The sequence below is a fragment of the Tinamus guttatus genome, unplaced genomic scaffold (genome assembly GCF_059628265.1).
Source record: "Tinamus guttatus ecotype Peru unplaced genomic scaffold, ASM5962826v1 Tinamus_guttatus_pri_ptg000155l, whole genome shotgun sequence".
In the NCBI taxonomy this organism is placed as follows: Eukaryota; Metazoa; Chordata; class Aves; order Tinamiformes; family Tinamidae; genus Tinamus; species Tinamus guttatus.
Genome location: NW_028288689.1, coordinates 5,562,666 through 5,584,148, shown reverse-complemented (window position 1 = coordinate 5,584,148; position 21,483 = coordinate 5,562,666). Strand labels below are relative to the sequence as shown.

At 38.9% G+C, this 21,483-nt stretch overlaps 1 protein-coding gene across 1 annotated transcript in view; it reads right to left on the bottom strand.

Annotated features, from left to right (window-relative positions):
* DOCK2 (dedicator of cytokinesis 2) overlaps window positions 1–21,483 on the bottom strand; it is a gene marked incomplete at its 5' end in the record, with an annotated part of 131,679 nt that overhangs the window by 17,513 nt on the left and 92,683 nt on the right. The window contains 12 exons of the mRNA XM_088522631.1: window positions 567–648; window positions 2,935–3,076; window positions 4,951–5,055; window positions 5,456–5,545; window positions 7,335–7,454; window positions 7,839–7,929; window positions 8,540–8,580; window positions 9,402–9,558; window positions 10,976–11,061; window positions 17,020–17,168; window positions 19,206–19,264; window positions 19,380–19,480. Coding sequence (XP_088378757.1) covers window positions 567–648; window positions 2,935–3,076; window positions 4,951–5,055; window positions 5,456–5,545; window positions 7,335–7,454; window positions 7,839–7,929; window positions 8,540–8,580; window positions 9,402–9,558; window positions 10,976–11,061; window positions 17,020–17,168; window positions 19,206–19,264; window positions 19,380–19,480 — 1,223 coding nt within the window. The remainder of the gene's footprint in view (window positions 1–566; window positions 649–2,934; window positions 3,077–4,950; window positions 5,056–5,455; window positions 5,546–7,334; window positions 7,455–7,838; window positions 7,930–8,539; window positions 8,581–9,401; window positions 9,559–10,975; window positions 11,062–17,019; window positions 17,169–19,205; window positions 19,265–19,379; window positions 19,481–21,483) is intronic.

Below are 21,483 nucleotides of genomic sequence, written 5' to 3'. Positions count from 1 at the left end.
ACCTGAGCACATATCTGCTTCATTTCTTTTGGCAGGGAGTGATTCTTACCTTTTGGCTGTGAGCCACTTGCAATCTCAGTAAAGGTTCTATTGAGAGGGCTGCAAAGGTGAAATCTGCTCTGAATCCAGCTGCGGCACATGAAGAAATTACCTAGTCTCTGATAAGTGCAGGATCAATGGAAACCACTCAGGCTACCAAACGTTTTGCACTTGGCAAAGTGAGTCATAAAGATTCAGTCGAACAAGAGCCTTCCACTCACACACTCTCACAATGACAATCACCCCTAAATCCCTGCTGTCAGGTGTCTTCGAAGCTGCACTGAAACCTCCAGAGTTTGGTCCTGAAGCATGGATTTTTTCCCCTTCCTTTATCTAATCATGTGCTGTTGTTCAAGTGACAGATGTTCTCTTATGCAATGCCCAAGGAATCCCAAAGTCAGTAGAGAGACAATGCAAGGTCCAAGAATCAATGCACAATGCCTGAGTTCATAAAATAATGGCTCTGATTTTAAGATTATAGATTGACTTTCACTATATTGTATTATATATTACAGAAGTTTACTTACTTAATAATTTGATCAGGTACTGCTTTATTTTTGAATCTAGGTTGCTCCTCCAGGACTGGCTGCACAGTAAAACACTGAATGTCTGAAATCATGATGGAAGGTTAAGGACATATAAGCAACTAGTGTGAAACACTGCAGCTTGGAGGCAGCAGAAGGGAATAGGCAAGGAGGCATTTCCAGAGCATGATCTGCAGATAAAACATGCCAGTAACTTTAACTTTAAAAGATGTAAAACGTAGTGTCAAGAACCTCAATGTTCTTAATACTTGTTGAGATTAAATATCTGTAGCTTCACTTATCACTCTGAATCTTTCATTAATTTTAAAGCAAAGCCAACTTGCAAAAACATCAGCAACGGTTGATGTTAATGCTTTGACTGTTCAGCTTTGAGTCACGCATGGTGTCATGTTTAGCATTTCATCTTTGCAATCTGTAATTAAGCAGCCCTTCTACTGCAAGATTTTCTAAGAAACTGTTATTTTTAATCTTGGATATTATATTTGTAAATAAGTCATTCTTACATAGTGTATTTCTATTCATATTGTATTTCAATCTCATGCCCTCTAGTTAGATTACATTGCTGTTTCGTCAGTGCGTAAGCTAAGATGCAAAACAAACTAATGAATGTCTCGCTCTCAAACTTCATGTGCTATTTTGGGCAAGATAATGACAGCCTGCTTCACAAAAGTGAAGAAAGGAAGCAGTATTTCCATTGCCACTCTAGCAGATTCTATCACAATAGACTCAAGAGAGCACATGAAATGTTTCACGTGATAATTAATAAAGGAAAATCAACTAATGAACATCTGATGCTTTGGTGATTTCACACCTGCTCAGCCAGTAAAGTTCAGATTCAGATCAGAACACGAGGAAAAATGTGACATGCATCAACCATTATAATATTTCTAAACAAGAATATTTTAGTGCTCTCTAAAAAGTGGGGAATGGTGGCTTAGACAGATTCTCCTAGGAACATTTTTGTGATATAAGGCAAGCTCTTGGTGCCAGGAAAGACAGGTGATGCCTGAGCAGCACAGCAACCAGAACAAAGCTCAGGGAAGATCTGAATTCAATATGAAGACACAAAAGACAACAAGGAGGTATCAGACAAGCTGCTGCTTTAAAAATAGCTAATTCAAATGTTTTTGGAACATTTTGGAACACTGTTTTTGGAACTTGAAAAGAGTTTTGGAACTTACACTTGAAAGGTAGAACATGTATGAACTGGACTGAAGAATAAAGCAACCAGCCAGCTTAGAACTGCCAAAGAAACAGCAGCAAACACTCCTAGGAAGAAGCCCTGAAAGAAGAGCAGGGCGCGCAAGTCAAACTGCAGGTGGTTAAACTGCCACCTGGAGAGGCTTTCCTCCCTTCCAGGAAATGAGTGATGGACATGACTAAACTCTTGCAGATCTGGCAGTTTAAGAAACTATAATCTAATCCACTTTCATAAAAAATAGCTCTCAGATTACTGCTCATTGATTTTGTTTGTCAATAATAGATTTTTTTTTTAAAAAAAGTCCCTATGACAACGTGAGTGAAAACCATGCTTGGAATCTTATTTGTAAAAACAAACAACCCAAAAAACAAAAATTAAAAATAAAACAGCAGAAAAGCAATTCCAGTATTAAAGCAAGGATTTTTGGTGCATTTGAGGTGAAGAGAGACATCCAAAGCTATCTTGTTCTGAAGCATTGGTGCTGTGCCACCGACTGCGTTTGATGCATAAAGATTGTTTGAGAAGGGAAAGCCTTAGGAGTATTCGACATGAAAAAGCCCAGTGACTGGGTACATCCTGATTCAGAGCTGCTGTCAGGCAAACGTGTAAAAAATTTACTCGCAAATAATTACAGCAAGCTGTTCCATGCTTTGTTGTTTGCAGTTTTTGAGGACAGTTGTAATGCACAACTAAAGAACATCTATTACAAGTGTTTTCTAAAATGAAACTCAAGGTAGGAGCAGGCTGCAAAGCTTTCAAAAACGAACACATCTGTGTGCTAATACATATCTTTTTCTAAAGTCTTCAGAGACAGGAGGGAGAAAAGGGAATCAAGAACAATAAAAGCTCTTCTAATTAGCTGAATTTAGTTTTTAATTTGGTAAACTTAAATTTTAAATCAAATTAATAAAAAGTAAATTATTAATAAATTAATAGAAAGTAAATAATTAGGAGATTTAATGGTACAAATGACATTTCCAACTCTGCCGTGGCAGGTTCATTGAAAGACAATAGACCGGGTATTCACAGCTCACAACACTACGTGCTAATTAAGGATTTAGTTGATGCTGCAGTTCGTGTCAGGCCGCCTTGCTGGACAAGCCTTTTCGCCAGCCCCGCACCGCCACCTTCGCTCTCGTTCAAGGATACACTGGCCAGGAGAGTTTTTCACCTCCTCCCCAGGCGCCGAGGTCGTGGTCATCTCCTCTACGTTGGGAAACTGGCTCATGAGCTGTGCCTGGAAATCCTCCCTCCTCTCGTACTCCTTCCCGCGGTAGATGAATACTTTGTTCTGCAAGGAGCAAACACTAGATTTGGGGGGCTCAATGCTGCTGGGGAACAATTAGGTGACTGTTTCTCAGGACAAACACAACAGGGTCTCCAAATTTTTGTTACTGCAGTATGAATGTTAACGGCTTATAAAGCAGGACACCACTTTGACCACGTGCAGAATGCATCTCTGACTCCCCACAGATCATACTTAATATGGTGAGACAGGATGAATGCAGAACTGGCATCGCTGAGGATCTGGCTTTAGAACAGAACAAAGTCGGAGAGTTTTATTTTTAAACATCTTCTGGGTCCCAGTTTTGCAGCTTTTTAATACTAGCATGCAGGTTTGCTCTGCCTGCACCTTACCCTTGGTGTTATGAAATTTATAACAGTCTACCCTGATTGCTTAATTTACCAGGACACTTTAAGGATATCAGAAAGAAAATGTGCAGCCCCCGTTTTGTGTAGTATTTATACACCTTCCTACTACTTTTTTTAACATTGTCAGGCAACTTCGGCCTTCAAGACTGGAAAAGAGAGGTCTCATTGCTTTTCAAGTATGGGGAAACCTACCATATTCACTGCGGTAAGAAAACATTTACTTTAGCAGAAAAGGTCATATATCCAGGTAGTAACCTGAACGTCCTAACTCTAGGCTCTGAAGGCATCGTTGTGGTAACAGAGGGAGGAGCTTCTCACAGTCAGTACAGGGAGAGTTGGTCGGGTTATTTGAGATAAATCATCTTGCGAATTACAAAACAAGGTCTCATCCTTACCTCTTCTATCTGCACAGCAGTTGGCATGGAGGGACTGTATTCATTTAAAACCTGCCTCCAGACAAGAACACTATGTTTGTGGATAAAATAATACTGAAAAACAGGGTGGTCAAGGCAAATCCTGCTAAAGGAAAGCCATGTTGTTGTTCCTCTTGTTTTTATCTTAAGTCCAACTGTGCTCTAGTTATTAAGTTGGGCAGTCCTCTCAAAAAAATCCAGACTCCAAGGAGTCTGCATTTACCTGGTAGTAAAAACGGAAAAAAGCAAAAAAAGTCCAGAGATAGTAAATACAGGGGATGGATGTTTGTGGAAGCAATTTAGACTTACAGTAACTCTCCTGAGATATCAAGCATTTGTTACCATACAAAAAAAACTTGGACTAATAAGATATAGTTTGAAAATGCCAGCTCAGGTGGTTAGTATTAGAGATTAAAAAAAAAAAAAAAAAAGTAAACTGAATTTCAGGAATATCAGTTAAAATAGCTGGGAAAAAATAAAGCAAATAAAACATACATGCAAATATCACTACACACCAGCTCTATATTGTAGTCATTATATTCTTCCCTCTTCTAGTTGTCTACAGTTTGCCACAGCAAAATGCAGTGTGGGTCTACACAGTATATTCACTAACCAAACCAAATGTGCTGCTGGCGTGTTCTCAATATATTGCAGTGGTAGCTGAGATGCAACAGAACTGGAAGCTCTTGTCAGTTTATGATGAGGTCCACCAAAAATGTCAGGCTCTTAAGTGAGGCAGATTTTGAGCTCCATTTACTTAGCAGCACTGTACCAGTTATTAACACTCTTCCTGGGGACACATCTGTGAAATACACACCTTAGGGCAGACCATGTTGCTCTCATGAATCATTCTTAATGCATGACACGAGCCCTAATTTCCACAATCAACATGAAGAAAAAGCAGCAACTTAAACCCACCTGAAAACGTGCCATACCTATCCTTACAAATAACTATTCAAATGATGAGTACAATCCTGCACCAAGGCAGGAGTAAATCAAGGATAATTTTTCCTAGGCTCACTTGCATTAGTATGGGACACGAGTACTTGTAAAGGATATAAAAAATAGAATAAAAAATGAAGAATTTGAATAGAGTTACCCTTAGAAATGTGGGGAATCCTTGGCCATAATATCCAACAGCAAAATAATCTGGTTTAGGCCTTAGAATTTTCATGATGTTTTCATAGAACTTAGCTTGTTGAATCTGAAAACAAAAGCAACCATGATTATTTCTATTTTTTTCCATTTATTTTCACCTCTGCAGTAGTATATATTGTGCCAAGAGCACCTAACTGTGTACTATCAGTTGATAACAACAGCTTCCAATTATCCGTTGGCAAGCTATAGCTATAACCAGTTAATAGCACAGCAGAACATGTTGTGTGTATATGTTAAATACTGTTTAACACTGTTTATACTGTTTAATACTGTTCAATAGTTTAGCAAAAGTTAAAACTTACTCTTCCACAAAACGAATTTTTAAAAATTGCAGACAACAAGCTCATAAGCAGCCTCAAAGCCTCTCTATGCGTCAACTCTTTTACATCTCAAAACTATTCATTTCTGTGACCGAAATACTTCTGAAGATCTGTATATATTCTTACCAGGTTTTGGCTTAAAAGTTCATAGTCAAAAACTTCCTTTTCATACTGCTCTGCAAGTTCTTTACATAAAGATATGGCTTCTTCCCACATCTGCAATGCAATCACATATTCAGAAAGTAAATGCAGTGCCAACAAATAAGTCTTTAAGGCATCGCTATTTAACTACAGTTTTATTGACTATGTTATCTTTAAATTGCAGTCATTTATTAAGAGTACGTTTAAAATGAAGGACCCAAGGCAATCATAAACTTCTGGAAAGCAGATTAATGTACAGAATAAAAGTGTTTTATGGTTCGTTATAAGAAGGAATAAGTAAACCTCTTTTATACTTAGAATAAGGTTACCAAAGAAATCACCTAATCTTTCACAAACAATAAACAAGGAGAGTAAATCAGTGAGGTGCACAGTGTCTAACACTCACTGGAGGCACAGGAACAGCGCATCGGGGACAGATACCTACCTCTCTGGAAAACATCTTCCATTTTATAAGTAATTTGAAAGCATACGTACTCATAACTAGTCTTGCATAGGAGAACCCTATGTACTCAGCTACAAAATTGCACATCTTAGATTTAAATTACCACTTGCCCAAAGTAGCAGCTTATTTCTTTCTACATAAGATAATAGCTACCTCTGAAAATCATTATAAAGAACTACAGAACTACTGTGGAAAGACTAGGACAGTTTTTCCCTGCTGAAAGTACTTAATGTCTGCAGCACAAAAGTAGTCTTAAAAACAGCTGAAGGAATTTCTCAGGTTTTGCTCGTCTTCTCACCTATCCAGAATAAAGGACACAAAAAGGGTTTTCTGAGACTAATTTTCCCATGATGTAAGGTCACTGCTGGCCACGTGCATTGGGACTGTTTTGACATACATCCCCCTAGGCCAGGTAGTTCTGAACCTGACGACAGGACCCAGGTGCCTGCAAACCCTCCTCTGCTACATCCAGGCCCAACCTGAATGTTGGGCAGAGCAGACATCACCATGATTTGATTATTCTCTTACTGTGGGCGAGGGCTGCTACATTGTATTTATATCAGAGTCAACAAAGTACCTCTGTTGTTTTAAATAGCACTATTTTTGCTGCACAGTAACAAGTTTTTGCTGAATTACTATAAATTTCCTGCCTTCTGAGTTATAGGGGGCTTCAGTGGGGGCTTTATGCCTTTGTTTTGTGGAAGCCATAATTAACAACCTTTCCCCTCCATCCCTTCAGTTACAGCTCAACAAGATGTAATGAGTTAAAGGCCTTACTGGGCCATAATCCCTCTCTAGCACTGAAAATCGTTTCCCTGCTTCCTAGTGCTTCATCTTAGTTCTAAACAGCTCAGCTCTATTGTCACCGTAGTGACAGGCAGCTTTAATAATAGATTCCCCCAAAATGCTGACATGAAACCAGATATGGATCAGCAAAGTACTACATATTAAGTTTGAGATGCAATTTTCAGACCTCTCTGAAACAAATAAATAGGTCCTTTTTCAACTGCCTGTGTTTTGGTGGGGAGGGACAAAAATCAAATGATTTAGAATGCAGCATGTATAGTCAATGTTCCTTTCCTAATAAAAGGAAGCACATTCAACATTTGTTATTATTTTATTACAGCCTGAAGTGTCCGAGACGCACGTGACCAGTACATGCTCTAGCCTCTTCCTTTGTAAATGTGCTTAGAGAAAGGACATGTTTATACAGAACAGATGTACTCTGTGAATAAGCCTCCAGGACACAGTTTTTACTTGACCCATATTTCAAAGAGGATTTCCTACACAATAATCAAACAAATGTTTTCTCTGGAGAATACTTATTAAATGCTGCTATACAAAGTAACACGGTTAAGAAGAGGTTGCGGGGAAGCAGGGGTGATGACCCCCCAGCCCTACCTTTCCTTTGTCAAAGTAATCTATAATCTTCTCGTACAAATTCTCCTTCAAGTGTCGGTGAGTCTGGGAACACTGGAACTCTGTTGACATGACCTGCGGTGCACACTGTTCATCTGACCACTGAGGATAAAAACACATTGCAAAAATAGGAGTTCAAAATACGTCTACTCCCCCAAAACCAGGTTGCTCCAAGGTTCCACCCCTCCCCGCAGGTTTTACCTAGCACAGACTAGAGGAAAGGCACTAAACCAAAATGAAGTTTAATCCCGACAGCACTGTGAAAGGCCGAATTTTGATGCTTCTGCCTAAAAATAAATTCCCCAAGAAAATTCAAATTCTGTTCAAAAATCCTTAGAGCAATTTTTCCCTTGAAATGGAAGTGCATCTTACTGACCATTTAAATTGATAGCAACAGTTATGAAACACTGAAAAAAAACATTTCTTTACTTATAAACTCAAACATTAAAAAGGTTTATTTATCTGTTTGGTTTAGGAATATCCAACCTTCAAGAGCCATGTGTGGAGCAGAAGAGTATATGCAGCTTCCGTGTAATTCTCACAATCTAAATGAAGATCTCGCAATTTATACAAATATCTAATAGAGGAGGAAACAAAAATTAGTTTAGGTGCACACGTGTCTAGAAAGCTAAGTATTAGATATGTCCTAGAAAAACTCTAATGGAAATTTCAAAGATACCACAGATGTTCACCCAAGGAGCAGTGAGAGATGGTGTGTGCATGAGCTAAGGCCAGGGCAGGCTGGGGCACGTTGAGTGCTGCTGACTTTGAGGAGCATCAGGAGAGGCAGGGAACAGAGTCCTGGACAGTCAGATTTGCTACATTTCACATGAAAAATACTCGGAGACAATATGAGGCCATGTTGCATCAAGATGATATCTGCCAGTGCGTATCAGCTCTTGGAGAAAAGGGTTTTACCGGTAATTCAACCTGCCATGAAGTGCACTGCATGGTGAAAGGTGCTGTGTAGACCACATAACTCTACAAAGGTACAAGTGGTTTCTCTGCTCTTACAGATTTAGGGTATATTCTCCATGCAACCTCAAGCCCAGCAAATAACAGATTAAAAATGCAACATAGTCGCCACAGATGATAAAGTACCATAGAACAGTAGAAATTAATGTAACACAGGATAAAAACAGGATTCATTGGTATCACTGCTCTCTCCAAAACAGCAACGGCCATACCTGATATACATCCCTTCACGGTTAATGTCTTTGTAGAAATTCTAGGGACAGAAACATGTAAATGTTACTTTCTAATCTCTCTTACTAAAACACAAAATAAAAAACTTATGCTGAGATTCAGCTTTTCAGCTGTATTTAACACATAACAAAACATTATTCTGTATTTGAACACATTTTTCAGCTAAAAATTTAAAGGTGAAATTATGAATAACACTGTAAGGTAAACATTATTTACAAAACATCTTAACTTTAGATCTAGTACTATTGCTTTTTCAGTTAACATTTTAATTAGTTACTAGTAAATGTTGTTATACTCACAGAGTAAATATCTTAATTTGCTAAAGAAATAATTTCTCACAGTTTTCTTTGGGAGAAGAGGAAAATATGGTTATCCAAGGGCATTAGCACACGATACTACATGCTCTGGCTACAGCTGCTGGCTACACAAGATGTGACTGAAGTTGATACAGCACTGTTGTGCTACGTGTGTGCATCCTATCTTTAAGGTGGACACTTGTCCCAGTGGGATTTAAGCGTCATTCCCACACGGCACATGCAACGTAATGCTCAGACACCTTCACCTGCACTCTTCCTTCACATGGGTTTGCTTCTTGCTTGGACGAGCAGATCAGATGCCACTCACCTGATTGCAGTACCTGAATGAACTTGAGTACCTCTGCTTTGCCAAGCAACATAACAACATAAGGGAAAGGCTGACATGTAAAAATGAAGGGATTAAACCCTGGGTTTAAATCACTCCTGCATACTGTAATCACTTGGCAGGAAGATCTGCTCTCCTCTTTCACAAGTGGATTGGGAAGGCTGCCCCGCTGCCACGCAGGGGCTGCAGGAGGGGACGTACCAGCAGGTTCACGGTGCAGCTCATGCGGTTGTCCTTGCTCTCATCGCTCATCACAGTCCGGTAATCCAGCAGCTTTGCCAAGAGCCCTTTCACCAGGTTGACAAAACTTTCAACTGAGTTATAGATGTCAGGGTGCTGACAGGCACACTCCATAAGACTGCAAACATAGGCAATAAAATGATTTTACAGTGCTGTCAAAATTAGTGTCCCATCAGTTGAAACCATTTGGACCTGCAGCCAAGTCCTGTCTTCCACTGCTACAACAACTACAATGTGTGCTGGAAATTCCCTTTGTGGCCTGGTAATTTAGACACCCAAAAGACAGATGAGAAATAAAGAGAAACAAATGAAATATTTCCCCTTCTTGCCTGAAAATGACTGCAAATTCAAGAGAATACATGTATACTTTTAAAAGGAAGTCCAATTGTGTCTGTGGTACAGCAGGAGTATGAAGTCTCTAGAGCATCACGCTACTACAAGTATCGAACCTTCCTTTCCCCTGCTAGCATGCAGCATCAAATGCAGCGATTACTTCCTTCTCTTTGCAAAGTTACCTTTCAGCAGAACTGCAAACTGAGCTGACAAACTAAAATTTTAGTTTAACATGTTCTAAAAAGACTTCACCAGAGCCATTTTCCTTTAAGAAAACCAAATGACAACCTTTTGCGTAGTCAGGTAATGCAGTTAGTTCTCTTCTCATAAGGAGAAGGCAAAGTGAGCTTTAAACATCAGCAGCACATGCTATTTCTAAACAGCACTGAAGTGACCAAGGAGCACAAGTTTCATATTCCTCTCAGCTTTTGTTTTCCAAGTGGAGCTGTTTAAACACAGGAAATGATTACTAGCATCTCATTAAGGATGATTTTCTTTCTTTGCTTAAAAGCTGTTTTCCCCTTAGGATTCTCATTTTACACTGGGCCTCTGTCTGACAAAATCCATTCTATTTTTACTTTAATATACACACACAAGTTATTACATGCATATTGAGCACATTCTCTTCATAACATAGATAAATCACTGTGCATGTCACATGGAAAAAAGAACAAGCTAGCAATCGCAAAATCCTCACTGATACTGAGCTGAGTGCCTAAGTAGGGCAGTTTCAATGACACATTTTCCATGATTCTTGACCTCTTAGTGTTTCATTAATGGTTTTCAATTTATATGCAAAAATATTTAGTAATTGATAATTAATCCTTAAGGAAGTTCACTTTTTTTTTAAACTTTCACTATAAAGCATTGTAATTAATTATAGCATCCCTTTTTTAACTTTTCAGAATCACTTAGGCTTTCTTCAGAAAATACATATTCATATTAACTTCTACTGTAAAAAATCCTCTAAAATAAGCCTAAAATAGAGCCTGAGCCAGGCACCATTGAACTTCTCATTTAAGGAAAGTAAAACCAGCACCTAATGTTTATTTCTTTGCACAGGTCCAAAATATACCAATCCTTTTTCTAAAAAGAGCTTCAAAAGCTTTTCAAAGTTGTTCTCAAAAACTTTGCTGCAAGAGAACACCCTTTGGGGAAACACTGAGATGTTCTGAAGACATTTCTTCTACAGGGTTACTTACATGGACTCAAACAACTGCATATACTGTTCATCTCCACGTCCTCCTTCCACCTCATGGTCCAACTTTAAAATGATTTCATTTTCAAACTAATAAATAAAGAACAAAAACAAATTTCACTTGAATAACACACTCCAGACTATCCAGATGATTGTTTCTCAATAAAAAGTGCTAAGATAACCTGAGGACACAGAGTTGCAGTCACCCAACTAGAGCTTTTCAGAGCTTAACTAGGAAGCGGTGCCATGCAAAGAGTCAAAATCAGCAACCTAAGTACTGAAATCACCAGTGCCAACAGTTTGATACCTTTAAAGTGCACTAAGCTCTATCCAAAATTCTCTGGAGAAGTTCAAGGTCAGAAATATAACCTTAATTCTTAGAGAAACAGAAGTACATGTCAGAGTATCTTAACCCAGCACTCAGCAAGATCGTATCATAACTGTAAATGTTATTGTGTTGCAGTATCAATATACAATTCTGATTTGTCATTTCAAATCTCTTGCAATATATTATACACAGGAAACTGCTTCATCATATGGAAAAAGTCGAAGCAATTAGCCGTGTTTAAACGAGAAGCTGTAATCAGTTTGCAAGTTCTTTATCAGACATTACACAGACTTCATTTAAGTTGAAGAAATGAAGAAAGTGGAAATTATAACAAATGCATGAGAACTACTTTCTTCTCCAAGGAGCGTCATTGAAAGCTGATACTTCTTAGCAACAGTGGAAACAGAAAAAATGAGTGAGTTTTATAATGAAAATATTATTTGAAAAGCTAGAAACAAAAATAAAATATCTCCAGTCAGTTGGAAATTTACTGAGAAACGATTTTAAGAAAAATATACCCCCATTAATACTGTCTAGTGTAGACACAGGCATTTTGGATGCAATTATGGGGTAAAGCCTGTTGTTCTCCAGACATGATCTAAAACAATTTAGAAAAAGAAACAAACAGCATTCCAAAGAGCTGATTTAAAAATAACCTTGCTACAAATACTCATCTTGGAAAAGAAAAAACTAATTCATGTAATATAGAGATATTGTAGGGCAAATAATAACTTAATTCAATGAGGTTAGCAAAAAGAAATCTTAATGTTGAATTTCTGTATGGTTTAGGATGTTACAAAAATCCTAAGAGGCAGCCAGGCTATTAGCATAATTTTTCCAAATCTTCAAATATTATGTTGCAAAGAAACAAGCATCTTTTTGCACCTGCAGGTTGGAAACAGAAGTTGAAGCCGGGCTCCCAAAGGAAACCCTCTGGCAGGCAGTGACTCTTACGAACCGCTCTCTAACACGTTTTATCCTCTGTGGCAGCCTCAGCAACCTTCCCTGAACCCCTGCATCGTTTCCAAGCCTCTTGGCTGATAATTTCTTTAGATTCTTCATTCTTTGAGGTATCTTTTTGGCTTCTTAGATTAAAATCCTACAGTCTGTAAAGCATTCTAACATTGTACACAGTGTCTACCAGAGCCTCTAGCATTAATACATCCCCACGGGCATTCTTCAGTTTACATTTCTTACCATTTTTTCAATTAGATGCATTTCAATTAGATCTTTTACCCTCTACTGTGCAGCAACCAACTTAACAGGACTTGGACTTGAAGTCCAGACTCAGCACTGTAGGGAGACTGCACATCCCCTTCTGCCTCTTGCCCAGCCACGTGCATCATTCTCAGATACCATCGGCCATGATACCGATTTGTAAAGAACCGGCACCATCAGAAAATTACAAGTTTATAATGTCAACATGTTTTCAGTTGTTTCCAACACAGTTGTGTTTGTCCCTTTATGCTTTCCCCCATTTCTCATGAAGTCTTTGGATCTTTGAAGAATAAATTATTCAGATGGAGCAAACAGGCATTGATTTTTTGTTCCTCTTTCTTTGTCTAACTACTGCATGCTTCATATTCTCTTAAATAATGCATGGGGAGGCAGCAGAAGGGAAAAGTGCCTGTTTGTGCTGTGTGCTCTGCTGCCCTGCGAGTCAGTGCGAGGCGGGCACGCTGCAACAGGGAGCTGCAAAGACAGCGCGGGGCAAAGAGCAGCGCGAGCGAAGCCCGCGCAAGAGGGCAGCTCGGGAGACGTCCCAGAGGCAGCGAGCCTGCCTGCAGCCTCGGATGTGTCCTGGGGGCAGAGCTCTTCGACATCCACGTGCTGCTCAAACTCAGCGTTTTAGGTTAAAATCCAGTGTGCTTGCTTCCAGAGGGAAGCTCTTCAGGGTAGAATTGCTCAGCTTTCCTCTCTTGGCATCCAAAGCAACGGGCGGATGCAGCACATCCAGCCCCAGGTCTGCAGGGCCCCCGGGGTGCTGAAAGCTGCTCCTGGGAAGAAGCCCCAAGTGTGCTCTGGTTTCTCCCAGAAAGAGAGAAGCCAAACAAGAGGGAATTACCAACACCTTGGGTTTGTCAGGAGTACTTCACAAATGCATCTTGGCTCTCTCTGTTACTTGTTGGGTTTGCTGCTTTAGTATCAGCTCTCAGCTCTAATTAGAGGCCAAAACTGCAGACTGGCAGTGGAGCAGAATATAGTGTACCAGTACTGGCGAATAAAGAGCTTGCACAGAAATGCAGAGGTGTATTGTGGAACAGCGCAGGAAAAAAACTACTCTTCCTGGTCCAGGCTGAAAAGCAGTTTAGAGGGCTCAGAATTCAGGCCTATTTAGTGGGGCTAAGATAAGCAGCCCATGGTTTCGGGATAAGGCAGCACTAAACAAAAACACCCGATGCAATCAGCTTGCAGACAGAAACCTGCGAACGCAGCACCGTTGGTTCAAAATCACCCACCTCTTAAATCCTTCCCCAGTACTTACTCAGCGGGGAGGGCATCGATTACTTCTCTAAGAGGCAATAATTTCCCAGATGCTGGATCTGACCAAAAAACTTTCTAAACATTCTTCCTGCAGGCTCGCAACAAGGTGCAAAAAAGCTGGTTGCTTGAACCAAATCAATGAAAGAGCTGGCAGGAAAACACAAGTCTTGGTGTCTCTGTGCTAAAACTCAGCCCTGGTAAGGACACTAACTCCACTAACTTCAACAGAGTGTGTCTAACTGTACTTGGCAGAGTTTGGCGTTAAAATTGCCTGCTTAGCCAATGAAAAGACCACAAAGGTCTCCAACCCTTGAATACACTTCAGCACCCACCACATATCATGTTTTTTCTGCATGGCTTTGTCTAAAGTACCAAGCTGAAATAAACATTGGTTTTGCTCATGAGATAATTTCACATGCTTCTAAAATCCTTCAGTCTAATAAAATTGCAGGAATATGAGAATATGAACATGGTGTTTAGAGCAAGGAGCCCGCCGAGAACCCCTGCAGTCACTACTACAGTGACCAGCAGCTTTGCAAGGAGGAAACATCCTCCCCCGAGTCCCAGCAACAGCCGTGTGAGCCCAGGACATGTAACCTCAGCCCCAGGTGCCTGCTCATTTCAGCACCACTCAGGAAGGCAGGTAATTGTGGCATATTTCCACAGAAGGCTTCAGCAACGGATGGGGGATATTCAACGGAATAATCCAAATGCGAATAGAAAGTTTTATGTGGAAAAAGCAGTATGAATACGGATGAACTAAGCTTTCCTAAGGCAAAATTAAATCTTTAACATGACTCAGATCCATGTTTATTTCAATGATTTTTTTTTTTTACTCTGTGAAGGGCTAATCTGTTGGTTCTGCTTTCTCAAGTATGTTTTTTAAAGCAAGCTTTTGCCCCCCCCCTTTTTTTTTTAAGCTTTTCATGTCACATTATCAGTTACAGCAAATGCTACTAGTTTGCTTGGTGATATGCCCTGCTTTGGAAAGCCTTGATAAAATATAAAACTTGATCCTTCAAAAAAAGATGACTTAGTATTTGAAGAATGGGATTCTTCTAACATGGGGTGTCTGCCAGAGGCAACTTGCTTCCCTTCAGATCTGCAGAAGTGGGTATAAGAGCAGCAATAAGTTAATTCTATCCACTTGCATTTAACGCAAGCACAATAACTTGCCTTTCCAACGTTGCTAGATCTCAGGGCTAATAATAGACAGAGCCTTGATGGTTAAAATTAGTAGATAATAAAGCTTTCCTCCCTACATCCTGAGTTAGGCTTAAAATTATAAGCTTTTACAAAATTTCTTCTGGAATGGAAGTTACATATGCAAAGTGAAAATGAAGAACCACAAAGAAAATGTGTACATCATAGATCTCCATTATATGAAGGATGAATGCAAAGAATAAGCCATTCTTAGGATGACTACAGGTGGAATGTGTTTTTCTCTAGGATTAGTTATAAATTTCCTGAAAAGAGCTAAATAAATTTCCTGTTTGAAAAATGTAAATGACCTTTACAGACCTGCCTCTCTTGGCATATGTATTTCAGCAGGAGCCATGCGAGCAAAAGCACAAATTCTGCAGAGGACACAGCAAGGCAGACCCCTGAGCTAGTAGGGACCCAATGCATGTGGCCACAGAGGAAAAAAAATAATAAAATAAAATGCTGCTTTAATTGAATGTCAATAAGATCTAGACTCGAGTGCCAAAGGCAGTCTTGAAATGAAACTTCATCATTCTCAAAATGATATACTAGAGCTTTAATAAAATATCCTAATATAAAATGCCAACTTCTATTTCAAATTTTTCCATTGTTAGAAGCTAGCATTTCCATCTGCGTATCAAATCTTTTTCGATTCATATTCTTTCCCTTTTCTACATGAAATATTAAGAATTTTAAATAATAAAACTCTATGCATCTTTCCTTTAAAAATATATTTAAAATTTACTAGAATTGCTAAAATTGCAAGAGCAATCTTGAGAAATTGATCTTATTATCACATCCATAGGAATGTAGAAAGGAAACAACTCTTGATTGATAAGTGATTTTAGCTTTTCTCAAGTAAGACTCAGATCCCTGACATACGCCGGCTAAATTACTAAATTAGTGCAATCTGATAAAAAATCATTATCTATTATTCTTAAACTGCAATAAAATCAATGTTCTCATTCTTCAGCAGTTAAAAAATATTACCTGAGGCTTATTTATGTAAGAAGTGATGTAAGGGTCAGCTAAGTGTCTAGCATCTCCTTCGCTCTGGAGCCGGTGCCCTTGTTAACCAGGCAGTTGGATGCGGTTCCCGGGTTTTTGATCAGCACTGATCTGTCCTGCACTCCCAGGAGATGAAGTATAAAGCCAAGAGCAGAAAATATTTTTAAGGCGGCAAATATAGGGCTATTAGGACATGGAGGGAACAGATGCACAAAAGCAAATGTGTTTTAATCTTGGCCTTGAACCAAAAGCTTTGTGCTAAAATACAGACCAAAATGGAAATTCCATCTGCTGGTTTGCTCCGTGCTTAGTTGACCCAAAAATGCCACATTATGACTTAAAGCATTAAACATAGCTGGGTATTAAAGAGTGGCATATTTATATTTACTTTCCTGTGAATCCCTAAAATTACAGCTTCTCTGTGTGTCACTGACTGCTGCAGAGACTGCCCTGACGACCTCCTGGGGTGACCAAAGCGCCAACACGTCCGGGCTCGAGGCCGCCTGGTCAGGCCCTGCCCGGACACCAACACGGAGAGCGGGCGCCCTGCAGGGCCTGCAGAGAACGGAGGAGCTCGGGACAGAATGATCTGGGCTCAGTGGCCATGGACGCTCAGGAAGCAGGGCCAGCAAACCGAGATTGTATCTCCAAGGGTCCTGCCCCATGAAACACACTCATTTGCCACTCCGGAGTTTCACAGACTTATAATGAATTACAATAGTCGGGTATTTCTTTTTTGAGAGAAAAAAAGATTTCTAAGTGGAAAAAACAAAAAGTCTTAATCATCACTGACACCAGCAAAACCTGTTTTCCAATATACATTTTGAAAGTTCTTCCTTTTATTCTTAGTATTTTGCATTTTAGCTTCTGTAAGCAGGAAACACCATCCTACATATATTTACCAAAAATAAACTAATTACATGACATATTAATGAGATTTCACACAGAGTATGAGGTTTTTTTGCTGTGCATGTTTTCCACAATGCTATCACTAAAGAGTTTCTACACAATTTTTTTATTATTACCTTCTTGAATTCTCCCGTCCTTTGATATTCACACAGCATCATGTCAAAGAAGATCGGGATCGTGGCTTTTCGTAGCTCACCTTCTGGAATAAGAGTCATTTCCAAGATGGGCCCCACCATTCCCGGAATAAAGCAGATTTTATTATTTCCTAAAACAGAATGGCAAATTTGAAGAAGCAATAAAATAAAAAATAAAATTGTTAGGAAATGATTTAGGAGATAAAACCATTTGAAACAGTACAGTAACCTTCTACACCAGTGACAATGTTAGGGTTGGTCACTTGTCTCCACTCCTTCTCTCATTACAAGATGTTGGAATTTGGTACCAGAAATCAGCATGCCAGCTGACTGAATTGACTTTCAAGGAACATGTCCTTTTTTTTCAGCTTTTGGTATTCCTTTACAAACGTTAACAAGTGGAAAGTAATCAATATATTATTTTTGATTATCTTAATAATAATTAATATTAATCCTCAATTCTATGAGTAGGAGAGAACTATATGATATGTTCCTCTTTCTAGACTGAAGGAGTAAAAAATTCTTACCAGTTCCACACTGACATAACTCTAAGCATAACTAAACTATTATTTCAATAGTTTTTTGCAACATTAGTTTTTCTTCCGCTCCTATTAATTCAATTCTGTATTAATTCTATTGAAATCGCTAACATCAATAGACTGTAAAGAATCTTGTCAGGATTGAATCACATATAAACCCTATGTAACAGATCTGGGCAACCTCTGGAAACTAGAGAAACTCATATATAATGTGAATTTGCATTTGCCTACATGAATCTTGCTTTAATACATATCCCCCAAATGCAGTTTACACCTGAGACTCTATAATGCTTTTCAGAATGCAGATTCTCTTCTGTTAAAAATGTAGTAGGAGCTTGAAAAATACAGAAAATAGATGGAAAGGACATTTATTATTAAATGCAGAAACATGAGAACTATGGCATGTTTAGTTTGAAACGTTTCCCAAACTGCAGGATCCTGACTTACCAGAGGGTATGTACACTAAATATTGAGTAAACTAATAATGCATTTGTGGTATTAGAAAATAAACAACGTTTTGGTCTTCAACAAAACTTTAAATTTCAGGTAATTCTTTTATTTTTCACAATATCCAATGAACTTCTGATTATGACTGCTGGTAAAATACACTTTAAAATCTTAGACCTTTTTACTTTAATTAAATAAAATATTGTATCTATTGGAATAGCTTTTTGTTAACTATTTACATAAACACTGATTTGACAAGAAAACAACGCAATTCAATTGAAGTATGTTTAAATTTTGAGTGTGCTAACAACATAGCCACTACTGAAAAAATACTTTGCTACCGAGTAAACTGAGACCATTTCACAATACTTTTACAAGATTAACTTCCGATACACAGCGATTACACAAGCTTCTCCAGATTAAATGACCTTCTAGCTGAGTGGGTACAATGACCAACTCAGAGGAAAAAAAAATAAAGGTGATTTGCTGATGCTTAGCACTGTTGACCTGGCACACAGGGGCCAGACCAGAACTGCTTTGACTCTGGAGACCTGACAAGCAGTTAGAAAGAAGGCAAAAGCTCATGTTTTTTCACTGTTAATTTTCTGATGAATTTTTTTTTGTTGTTTGTAATTAGCTGTATGAAATTTGACATCCAGCTTGTATTTCAAAGAATAATCATAGGTATCATCACAATCATAACACTTCCAAACTCACACCTCACATTTCAGGAAAAAAAGTACATCATTCATAGGATACATTATTGTTCCATCTATTAGAAACTCCCAAAGAAACGATTGAAAAAAAAGACTGCTTATGAACTATAGAATCATTAATGGTCCCGTTTAAGGATTTAAATCCAAGGAGAATCCAACTCTAAGTTTACTAATTTCTGGAAGTGTGGAAACAGATTGATACTTCTCAGGGAAGATTTCTCTGGTTCTCCATCTCAGCAAGATGATGTTAGTTCAGTCATCTTTGTCTGAAGTCTGAGAGTTCTCTCAGAAATAAAAGACAGGCATTAGCCGAAATGTTTCATGTTGGCTGTGAGCTAAGCAGCAAGAGGAAAAACTCATTTTAAGGTCAAATACTTTATAGAGCAAGTCATGTCAGATTTTTTTTCCAGTGAAACATGACATACGCTATGGAGTTGGCTGCAATTAAATTCATGTATTTACTCACCAAGTTTGTACCACATGTCACGAATAGCAAAGCCAATTAAACGTCTCATATCTCCGTATCTAGAAAGAAAGAATAAGGAAAGGATGACACCATTATCGGTGTCATCATTTTATTACAAAGTTAAAAGATATAAGAGATATAAAAGATAAAACGTAAATATGTGTTTTCACTTACTTGTTTTGGATTTTGTTGTATTTTGCATGGGAAAAATTTTCTAGCTGTAGTGAATCTTGAGTAATAAAAGCCACAGCCAAATGAAAATAGTTGTTCCACAGCTGTAAATTGAATATAAGGAAGTTATAATGATTTTGAGCAAAGGAGGAGCAATATTAAACCATGTATAATGGTGAATAATTTATGAAACCAAATGATGCAAGCCAGATGAGATTCTTGCTATTATGCAAAAATATATATATCATTATTATTATGCAATTAGCAGGAAAGCGAGAGATGAATTTTAATAACCACTAGCATGCATTTGCCCTGAATAACACAGCATCTGAATAAATATTGCTAAAAAAAATGTATATGAGATTAATGAATCTAATGAGCAAACAGCATTGGGCCACAAACCATAGCAGGACGAGTGCAATGCAGAACATGGCAGTGAATGTTAACAGTGTGGCACTAGAGGCACCCAATGTAATTACACTGTATTAAGAGCTTCTTCAAAAGGCATCTGCCATCTTCTCTTTGGATTCTACATGAACAGCAGGCTTGGGTGACACCCTAAGGGCTGTCCACAGGAAACAAGGACAAAACAGGGCCTGGAGCAACGAGCACCGAGTCAGGCACTTGAGTGGAGAGCAGCCCCCTTGCATTTATAGAGCACAAACCTTCATTTCTGGACACACATTACTCGTTCTCCAGATAATCCAAACTAAATACCTCTGTCACGTGCTGGAGATGGGAAAGAAAACAGGAATGGCACTAAAATTCACAGAGACCCAAACTTTCACATTTGATTAATGGATGATTATTCAGTAACAGCTGAAGAAAATATTTGCAAAAACTTCAACTTGCATGTCAAGACTTCTACGGGAACAACCTCTGTCCACTGGAGTCTGGAAAACTCCAGCACAGGAATAACCATGAAGATCAGACAGCAACACCCCCAAAACATATCACCAAGGATAAGGCACTTCCTTTATTAAGGGAAGTTCTCAAACACCCTCCTTTGTGTCAAAATGCTCCTGTGTTTGATTTATTGCTGCTGTTAGGAGTCCAAGGCATTAGTAAAGCTCTCCCCAGCAGACTTTGGGTACTCAGAAGGCCTTTGGAGCCTGTTTTGGTGTGTAAGCACCCAGAGCACTTAGCTCTCCCTGGGCAGATCCACCCAGCAGCACTGCACTGCACACCTACAATAACCCGGTACATTTTACACCATCCAAAGATGGTCTGAATTCATCCAAGCCATTCCCAGCCTTATTAGAAACTTCATTTGAATATCAGCACTACTAAGGCAACAGTTTTTTTTCCTAACATAAACATCGGAATTATGTTCATATGTAATTTTTTTCCAGTTTCAATTAGTACATACTAGCTCAGGGAGCTTTTTCCCACAAGAAATGCTAATCATGCTCCAAAGGGCCTGTTTTTCCTCCCATCAAAAGTTATAAAAGATTAATTTGACCAATATAGAGGGCTTTCACTTGAAAAGCTCTCTGTCAATATATGTGAAATACACGCTGCATAGGCCAATCACACCAGTAAAATGGAAAACCTCTCCCATCATTCCTGCCTGGAATGCCACATTAACGGACTGAACTCAGCTGAAAGGTGTGCGTGCTGGTTTTGTACGTCTCATACGCTCCTCTAGCTGTAACAACAGCCCTCTACACAAGAGCTAAGTGAACACAAAGCCGGGGGATTTCTGCTTCTACTTTTTTCAGAACACACAAGGTCCCTTCCCATGAGAACACACCACAGCTGACACACGGGAAAGTTTATAAATAATGTATAATAAGGAACTTGTCATCCCGTAAGGAAGAAGGCTCTGGAAGATCACCAGGTGAGCTACCAAATGCAAAGACTCCAGCACAGTCATACAAACCTGCAAAGCCAGTGGCTCTTCTGCACTATTTCTCCTGCCTACCTTGGAGCCATTATGTCCTCAATGGATGTTTTGGTTCAGCTCTTTCAATTAAATGTAAAAAAGGTGAAGGAGATTTTCTTTGGAAGAGTTAAGTGAAAGGAACATTTACAACAAAGGCTCCCTAGCAAATGGCTTAACTAAGTGAAAGGATATACAGACTGACATTTTTGAATACTTGACAAA